General features: G+C 43.0%; 1 protein-coding gene across 1 annotated transcript; it reads left to right on the top strand.

Moving 5' to 3' along the window:
- The first annotated feature begins 240 nt into the window (after positions 1-240).
- On the top strand, positions 241-2298 carry LOC145796311 (protein FAR1-RELATED SEQUENCE 5-like). The gene is made up of 2 exons (XM_082881399.1): positions 241-330; positions 1156-2298. Exons 1-2 carry the CDS (start codon positions 241-243, stop codon positions 2296-2298), a joined length of 1233 nt encoding a protein of 410 aa, XP_082737525.1.
- The last annotated feature ends 7643 nt before the right edge of the window (positions 2299-9941 follow it).

The raw sequence follows: 9941 nt of genomic DNA, 5'->3' as shown, positions 1-9941 counted from the left end.
ACCAAAACGACGTCGTTTTGGTTAGTGAATTTTTTTCTTCTTCCCCAAAATTTGATTTTCCTGCTTCTTCCACTTTCTTCTTCCTTTGGTCTGATATGTTCTTAATCTGTTTAGCCCTAAGAACATCAACAGGACAAAGAGGAGAGAGAGAGACGGTAGACAAAGAGAGAGAGAGAGGCATAGAGAAACGAACTGAGAGAGATGGTGGAGGGATGCGATGGCGACGGCGAAGGACGAAGGATGGCACAGGGAGGAGACGACAACGACGAAGGACGGAGGATGACGGAGGGACGCGACGCGACGACAAGGCGAGATTGCGGCCATGACGAGGTAAGCTGTATTACTTCATATATTACTTATAATGTCATATCTGCAAGGAAATGATGAGGCTGAATCTGACCATGTATATTAATGCACCATAGTTAGCAGATTTAAAGGGAAAATATAGTTCGAAAAACAGAGGCAATAAAAGGAAAATATTGTTCATTCATTCTGGTTTGAAGTAGGCAATAAAGGGCAATAAACAGAGGCATATTAATGTTTGAACTCGTTAGCAGATTTCAACTAGAGTTTATGAATATGAGTTTGTTAATTGATTTCAACTAGAATTTTTGAATCTGTTTATGTGATTTAAACTAGAGTTTTTGAATCTGTTCATGATAGAGTTGATTTTTTTTATTAGATTTTTCAACTAGAGTTGTATGGTACTAAATTGAATCTGTATGGTACTATTAGATTTTTTTGAATCTGTTAATTAATTTTTCAACCAGAGTTTTCAATTAGATTTTTTTTTTGAATCTATTCATGATAGTTTTTTATTAGATTTTTCAACTAGAGTTTTCAAATAGATTTTTTTTTTTTTTTTTTTTTTTCAATCTGTTCATGATAGTTTTTTATTAGATTTTTCAACTAGAGTTGTATGGTACTAAATTGAATCTGTATGGTAGAGTTTTCAATTAGATTTTTTTTTTTGAATCTGTTCATGTTGATTTTTTTTTTTAATTAGATTTTTCAACTAGAGTATGATACTAAATTGAACCTGTATGGTACTATTAGATTTTTTTGAATCTGTTAATTGATTTTTCAACTAGAGTTTTCAATTAGATTTCTTTTTTTTGAATCTGTTTATTAGAGTTGTATGGTACTAAATTGTAGGTAATGGAAGAAAATAATGTTGTTGATGAGTTGGGTAGTTGTGGTTGGAAGCCAAAATTGGGCATGTCATTTGACTATGAACAAGTCGCGTATGACTTTTACAACAACTATGGCGGAAAGGTTGGTTTTAGTATTAGGAAGTCGTATGCACACAAGAACAAACAAACTAAGGAAATAACTTCACAGACTTGTGTATGTTACAAAGGGGGAACTCGGGGTATTGACAAGCGAGATCCACTAGTAAAATTTCCGAGACAAGAGGTGAGATGTGGTTGTGGTGCCCGATTGAGTATCAAGTTAGATAGAAATTTAGGAAAATATATTGCAATTGATTTTGTTGAACACCATAATCATGACCTTGTGCGTCAAGAGTGCATTCATATGTTGCTATCCCAAAGAAAAATATCTACCACACAAGCAATTGAAGTAGAATTGGCTTCAGAATCTGGAATTCGTCTTAGGTCTGCTTATGAGCTATTTGGTAGGGAACCTGGTGGAAGAGCAGCATTTGGCTTCACGAAATTGGACCAAAAAAATTACTTGAGATCGAAGAGACAAAAAGATTTGGAATATGGAGAAGCGGGTAGTGTGCTACAATACTTTTGTAAGAAAATTATGAAAAATCCATCATTTTATTATGCAGTCCAATTAGATTGTGAAGAGCAGATAAGTAATATATTTTGGGCTGACGCTCAAATGATAATGGACTATGCTCAATTTGGTGATGTAGTGACCTTTGACACTACTTACAAATTAAATAACGAGCATAGACCTTTTGGAACCTTTGTTGGATTTAATCATCATCGAGAAATAGTTATATTCGGTGCAGCATTGATGTATGATGAGACTGCCGAATCATTTACATGGTTGTTTCAGATTTTTTTGGGGGCAATGTCAAACAAAGCTCCGAAAACTATTTCCACAAATCAAAATGCTGCAATGGCTAAGGCCATTCCCATTGTCATGCCTACTACAAACCACCGACTTTGCACATGGTATTTGATGCAAAATGCGGTGAAGCATGTAAATTCTCTTTTTGAAGATGTAGGGGTGAAGGGTGTGTTTTCTAAATTTATGCATGAAATTGATGACGAAGAAGAATTTAGAATACAATGGGAACAAATACTAGATAGGTATGTGTAGACACCCCATTTTTGACCGATCTTAAGACTCAGGCGTCATCGATTGAGTGCTCGGTGATTGCGCATGTTGTGCTCCTTTCGAGTTTCCGGAGTTTTGGCCAAGTGCCTTGCCTCCGGGCCTCTGAACTCTTTGTGCTTTGGCTCGGTTTGCAGACCAAGCCCTGTTTCTCTTCCTTGGAGGGAGGGAGTGGTCATGTAGACCATCTCTTTGTGGTCGTAGACCACTTTTTGTGGTCGTAGGCCACTTTTCCCGTTTGGAGACTAGTTTCCGGTTTTCGGAGTCTTCAGCCTCGCGCCTTGTCTCGGGACCGCTTAACATTCTCCGTTTGGCGTGGTTTTTGAACCACACCTTGTTTCCTTGGCCTAGAGGAACACTGTGGTCCGGGAGACTACTTTTGTGGTCGTATACCACTTTTGATGCCCGTAGACTAGTTTTCGAGGCTTTCGACCGCGTGCTTTGCCTCCCGATCTCTCGTCTTGCATCTGTTTTGGTTTATTTTTGGTACAAACCTTATTTTCCTTGTTTGGAAGGTGGTACAAGGGTGGAAGACTAGTATTTCCCCTTGGAGACCACTTTTCCTCCTGCCAGCCAGTTTTCTGGTCGGATAAGGCTTTCTTGGTCTTTGGACCATCTTTTATGGTCGGCCACCATACCTCCACCTTGCTTTCAGTGTGTAGACTACTCCCATCTATGGCCGACCAATTGTCTTCTTGGGAGACCACTTGAAGTGGTTGACTGACCACTTTAAGTAGCTGGCAGACCACTTCAAGTGGTCGGCTGCTTTTTGACACCTTTTTGGAGATATTTTTGGCCAGCTGGCATAGTTAGAGGGCACCAGAACCATCCTCCATAGGATGGCCTTGAAGCTTAGCTTCCTTGAGAAGATTTAGCTTTTGTTCTCTATAAGAGGGAGGCTCTTCCTCCCTCCTCTAGGGTCAGAAAATCTGTGGTTTGAGTTATACATACACACTTGTATCTATATCTCTCTTTTGTTCTTGTTTTGTACCTTAAAGTGTAGTTTTGTCTTACTTTAACATACAAACACACACTCAAACACCATCCTTTTGTTGATGAGGTGCTTAGGAGCTGGTTTTGGTGTTGTTGGCTTGGTTTAAGCTTGGCTAACTTGTTGGAGTTGCAATTTTAAAGGTGGTCTTCAAGGGTGAGTTTCTAACCCTTAAATCCCCCATTTTTACTTAAGCATTTAGCCTTATTTGCATGCTGTTTTGAGACTAACTTCCAACTACAAAAAGTTCTGATTTTTGGTCCTTAAGATCTTTGTTTAAGGTCACTTTTGTGTTTGGGGTTGTTTACCCCCTCTTAGGCCTTGTTTTGAGCCATCCCTTTAGGCTCTTGTTATAGCCTTTGCACGACCTTTCTACCACTAAAATCCAAAGGATTTTCAGTAGTGGAAAGGTGGTTTTGGGATCCTAAATAGGAGAGGGTCATCCCCTCTCCTTGTGTCTTCAATACTTGTCTTGAATGCCTCATGTGTGAGCATATTTGTTAATATAGCGACCCCGGTCTTTTCCCATTTGATTATTGTATCCGGACTGTTCCGTAGATTCTGTCATTGTATAATTGTTGTTGTTGTTGTTCTTTATTTTCTCTTTTGGAATTATAGGATGTGTTGGGCAGGTTTGTTCAGGTTGGTTGGGTTTAGAAACCAAGTGTTGCTGTCCAGAATTTTGGTTATTCGCTCGAGCGAGGAGTTTGTCGCTCGAGCGAGATGTTGTTTTGGTTCTTCGCTCGAGCCGGGGTTTGGTAGCTCGAGCGAGAGTTTGCATCTGGGTTGGACCTGTAGCTTTGCATTCTTGGCTCGAGCGAGCTTTTCTTCGCTCGAGCGAGTTAGTTTGTTCTTCGCTCGAGCAATAGTTCCTTCGCTCGAGCGTGAGTCTGGTTTCAGACCTGAGGGTTTGAGTTCTTCGCTCGATCGAGCTTTCTTTCGTTCGAGCGAGCTTTTGGGTTGTTGGCTCGAGCAAGGCTTCCTTGGCTCGAGCGTAGATTCTCTGTGTCTGGTCGCTCGAGCGACCAAGTCTTCGCTCGAGCGAGCCTGTCCAGTTTAAATACACAGCAGCGGGATTTGATCAGTCTTTTTTCATATTCTTTTGATTCCAAACCCTAGGTTCGACCTCTCTCTCTCCCTACTCACCTTCTCTTTTAGGTTTGATCTATTTAGAGAGTGTTTCAACCCTAGTTGCTTTATTAAAAAGATAGAGGGAGTCAAGAGCTTTCATTTAATCTGAACATTTGGCAATTTGGAGCATTTTGGTCTTTGGGCACTCATCTCTGTCTTCACCATTTGGGTTGTTTTCTCTGAGGTAGGGATTTCCTACTCCAATTTATAGGTTACGTTCTAAGTTTTGGTATTTTAATATGTTGGGAATACTTTGGTAAATTTTGGGAAAAACCCTAGTTGAATTATTGAATTGATTTGTATAAGTAATTCATGGAATTGGGAAAAGATGATTAAATTCATGGAATTGGGGAATTCATTGATTAAATGGCATAATTGGATAATTTGTATTATTTGTCTATTGAATTGTGGACATAGTTATTTTCATTTTAGAAATAACTGTTTTGGGCTATCGGTGGAGGATAGTCGTGATTGTTGTAGTCATTGCATGTGGATTAGGATTAACTGAAACTAATCACATTGGTTAAGTCATAAATTTTGACTATTGCATTGATAGAGAATAAGTGTATTGATTGAGCATTGCATTTGCATACATTGTTTTGTGTGTGGGAGGAGATAGGGGATGTACTCCACGGTTTAGGGGAAGATAGGGGATGGACCTCTAAACCGGATTTTGTTTGGGAGGAGATAGGGGATGGACTCCATTAGCATCACTTTTATGTGTGCTTATTTATATAGAAGTGTTTTATTGATACAGCACTAAAATGTGTATCAATCTGGAAGTATGAAGTGTTTTGATTTATTTGAGCTTGAGTCTCATTTGTTTGTTGATATTGGAAGGATGTGAATACGATATATGTAATTCACTGTTGTAAGTTTGGCCAGGTTCTGAGCCATGTTGATAAAACTGGGAAGTAAAACGTATCTTAGACAATAGTGTCATGAGACTGTAAAATGAAGTAATTGATTATCCTGGTTAACCATCTGTTGAATGCTATTGCTTGATTCGTTACTTATATGTGGTTTAGTATATTTCTACTGGGCTGTGGCTCACCCTTTATGGGAACATCATTTTCAGGTTCAGGGGATAAGCTACCTCCAAGGACTTAGCTTGGAAGGACTTGGATTCTGAAGACTATTTTTCTGTTGATTGCTTTTATTTGTTAGTACATGTAAAAACTCAAGCCTAGGGCTTTTCTTGTATTGAGTTAGAACTCGTATTTTTGTATCCAAGTGTTGGCTTGGAAAGATGTAAGCCTGTAGGGCATTTTATTCGATTATTTAGTAATACTCTGATGAATGAATTAATAAAATGTCTTCTTTAAATAATGCATGTCGAAGATATATAATGGGTTAATTTTAAGGGCGTTACAACTTGGTATCAGAGCGTACCGGGTTTGAATACTTTGGGTACGTGGGAAGTGATTAGTATCACATTGGGTTCGTCTCGTTTGATAGAGACTTAGTGTAATGTTATATGCTTACGTGATAACATGTTTATGTGATTATGTGAGTATGGAATGTAGTTTCTAGGATGTTGATTGGACCCTTGAGTTTCTAGTAGTCTTGTTGGAAAGGCACTTGATCACTGCTGCTTCCAACCGGAACTATAGTAACGCATTGGGACTATCATTATCCGGGAATGAAATTCGTAGGTGCTTATGTGATTATGTGCTTACGTGGAATGAATTATTGTTGTCCATTGTATTAGGACGCGAGTGTTTAGCTTCGGCACATTTATTAATGTGCTAATGTCTTTGTTTCCTTTATTAGGATGTCAGGACGAGGACGAGGACGCGGTAGGCGTGGTAGGCCGGGTAGGCAGGAGTTGCCTGTGCCAGAAGAGATTCCGGCAGTTCAAGAGGGAATTGGCCAAGCCAATGTGGCCGAGCCAGTAGGCCAGCAGGCTATGGGCGCTCTCGCCCAAGAGATAGCAGGGGCATTCAGGGAGTCAGTAGGCATTCTCAGAGCTGAGAATCAAGCTCAGGCTGTTATTGCGAATGCAGGACCTTCCTTTCTGAAGAGGGAGTTCTTCCGGTCTAATCCGGATGAATTTGTGGGTGATCCTAAAGAGCCACTTAAGGCAGATGAATGGCTCGAACAGACAACGAAGACGTTTGAGATGCTTGGCATCGAAGACGAGGGGTTGAAAGTGACCTTGGCATCTTTCCAGCTGAAGGGGGATGCGGGTCAGTGGTGGAAGTTTACTAAGGGGCGTATAGGAGGTACGTGGGAGGCTTTTGTGAATGCTTTCCCGGAGAAGTTTTTATCTCCGGCAGTCAGGGAGAAGCTGCGAGACCAGTTTTGTCAGCTTAAGCAGGCGAGTTCTTCAGTGGCCGAGTTTGAGGCTGCATTTACTAGTTTGTCCAGGTTTGCACCTGAGTTGGTGGCGTCAGAGGAACGCCGTTGTATTGAGTTTGAGAAGAAGTTGAGGCGTGGCCTCAAACTGAGAGTTCGGGGAACTATGATTCGGGATTATGGGCGTATGGTTGATGCTGCAGCCCATATGGAGATCATGATGCAGGAGGAGGAGGAAGGGCAGAAGGGCTCCAAGAGGAGTCAGGATAGTCAGAGTGATGGTAGGAGACAGAAGGGTTTTAATCCCCAACAGTCTCAGGGTAGCTTTTCGAGATCGACTTTTCCTGTACCGAGTGCTAGTTCGGGGAAAGGCAGTCAGGGAGACATTACCTGTTTCAAGTGTGGCCAGCTGGGCCACAAGTCTCCAGTTTGTCCTCAGAGGGGAGGAGTGCAGAGAGCAGCTTCATCATCGGCTCGATCTCAGAGCCAGAGTCAGGGTAGAGGTCAGTCACTCCCGTGTTATCAGTGTGGTCAGCCAGGGCACATGAAGAGGTATTGCCCACAGTTGGGTGGCACACCTGGTGCATCTGGTTTGAGGCCGATTCAGGGTCAGCAGCCAGCTCAGTCGGGTCAGGCCTCGAGGGCTAATCAGGGGGCTTCATCGTCCCAGACAGTGCAGCAATCTTATGCTCCTAGGGGTGAGCAGGTTGATCAGAGGTCGTCTGGGCGCGTGTACGCTGTTACCGCGCAGGATCTTGTACCTACTCCATCAGTTGTGAGAGGTACCTTCTTGTTTTGCAACTCGGTTGCTAATGTTTTGATTGATACGGGTGCATCTCATTCCTTTGTGTCTGCTGCATTTGCATCTGTTTTGGAATTGGAGTTAGCACAGTTAGCATCTCCTATATGTGTAGTGTCACCTTTTGGGGGTGAATTGATTTTGAAACAAGGTGTTAGGGGTTGTGATATAGAGGTTGATTATCATAGAATCCTATTTTCCTTTGTCGTTATGCCTATGAGGGGTTTCGATGTTATTTTGGGTATGGACTGGTTATCGTCATACCGGGCAGTTATTGATTGCTACCGCCAGAGGGTCACTTGTTGTACCTTGAGCGGAGAGTATTTTCATTTTCTGGGGGACCGGGTTGGTGATGTGTTGCCACCGGGGTATGTTCCACGAGGACGGAGTGAGCTTAGTAGTTTACTTGCTAACCTTTCGATTAGTGAGGATGAGGAGACACTGATTGTGTTGCCAAGGGTGGTTTGTGAGTACTCGGACGTCTTTCCTGAGGATCTTGTTGGTTTGCCACCGCATCGGGAGATTGAGTTCTCCATTGACCTAGTGCCAGGCACAGCACCGATTTTTATGGCACCTTATCGTTTTGCCCCAGCCGAGTTAGTTGAGTTGAAGATTCAGCTCCAGGAGTTATTAGACAAGGGTTTTATACGTCCTAGTGTTTCGCCGTGGGGAGCACCGGCCCTCTTTGTTAAAAAGAAAGGAGGTGCTTTGAGACTTTGTATAGATTACCGGAAGTTGAATCGGGCTACGGTCAAGAATAAGTACCCTATGCCCCGTATAGATGACCTGTTTGACCAGTTGAAGGGTTCCCGTTGTTTCTCTAAGATAGACTTGAGATCGGGTTACCACCAGTTGAGGGTCAGGGAAGAGGATATTTCGAAGACGGCATTCCGTACGCGGTATGGCCATTATGAGTTTCTGGTGATGCCATTCGGACTCACCAATGCACCGGCAGTCTTTATGGACTTGATGAACCGGATTTTCCGGGAATTCTTGGATCGGTTTGTAGTCGTTTTTGTGGACGACATCCTTATCTATTCGCCTTCTGAGGAGGAGCACGAGGCACACTTGAGGGTGGTGCTTGAGTTACTTAGAGCCCATAGGCTGTATGCCAAGTTTGGGAAGTGTGAGTTCTGGCTGAGAGAAGTCAAATTCTTAGGCCATGTGGTATCCGGTGAAGGAGTGTCTGTTGATACATCCAAGGTAGAGGCAGTGCAGGATTGGGCACAACCTAAGAGTGTATTTGAGATCCGCAGTTTTCTGGGATTAGCTGGGTATTACCGTCGGTTTGTGAAAGATTTCTCCAGGTTAGCATCACCGTTGACTAGGCTGACTCGGAAGGGAGTCAAATTTGTATGGAGTGAGACTTGTGAAAAGTCGTTTCAGGAGTTGAAAGTTAGACTGACTACCGCTCCAGTATTGATTATTCCAGAGAGAGGGTTGGGTTATGCAGTCTATTGTGACGCCTCACGAGAGGGTCTGGGTTGTGTGTTAATGCAAGAGGGGAAAGTAGTTGCCTATGGCTCACGTCAGTTGAAAATTCACGAGCAGAATTACCCTACGCATGATCTAGAGTTAGCAGCTGTGATATTTGCCTTGAAGATTTGGAGGCATTATCTTTATGGTGAGAGGTTCGAGGTGTTCTCGGATCATAAGAGTCTGAAGTATTTGTTTACACAGAAAGACTTGAACTTGAGGCAGAGGAGGTGGATGGAATTTATAGAGGATTATGACTTTGAGTTGCATTATCATCCGGGAAAGGCCAATGTGGTGGCCGATGCCCTTAGCAGGAAACCAGTTGGTGACATAGCTAGTATTGCCATCCGAGAATGGGAGATGTTGGGTGCACTTGGGGAGTTTGATTTACTTCTGGGCGAATCCGTTGAGGTTGCGGCCTTGTTTTCTGTTATTGCACAGCCTTCACTTGTGATTCGAGTGTTAGAGGCTCAGAGAGGTGACTTTGAGGTAGAATCTCTCCGTGAGAAGATTTCCGGTGGGAAGGTTGAGAAGGGTTTGACGGTGTATTCCGACCTGAGTGTGAGATACCGAGACCGTCTGTTTGTGCCGGAGTCTTGCCGAGAGGAGGTACTCCGAGAGTTTCATCATTCACGCCTTGCGGTGCATCCGGGAGGCACTAAGATGTATCGGGATTTGGGTCGTCAGTTTTGGTGGCGGGGTATGAAGAGAGATGTGGCAGCTTTCGTATCTAAGTGCCTTACTTGCCAGCAAGTGAAGGCCGAGCATCAGAGGCCAGCGGGTTTGTTGCAACCCTTGCCTATTGCCGAGTGGAAGTGGGAGCATGTCACTATGGACTTCGTTGTAGGTCTTCCGAGGACTCAGCGGGGTAGTGATGCTATTTGGGTGGTTATAGACCGGTTGACTAAATCGGCGCACTTTATTTCTATGCGC

This window comes from Camellia sinensis, chromosome 7, assembly GCF_055761805.1.
Source record: "Camellia sinensis isolate YWXY chromosome 7, ASM5576180v1, whole genome shotgun sequence".
Classification (NCBI taxonomy): Eukaryota; Viridiplantae; Streptophyta; class Magnoliopsida; order Ericales; family Theaceae; genus Camellia; species Camellia sinensis.
This window is presented reverse-complemented; position numbering and strand designations above follow the sequence as displayed.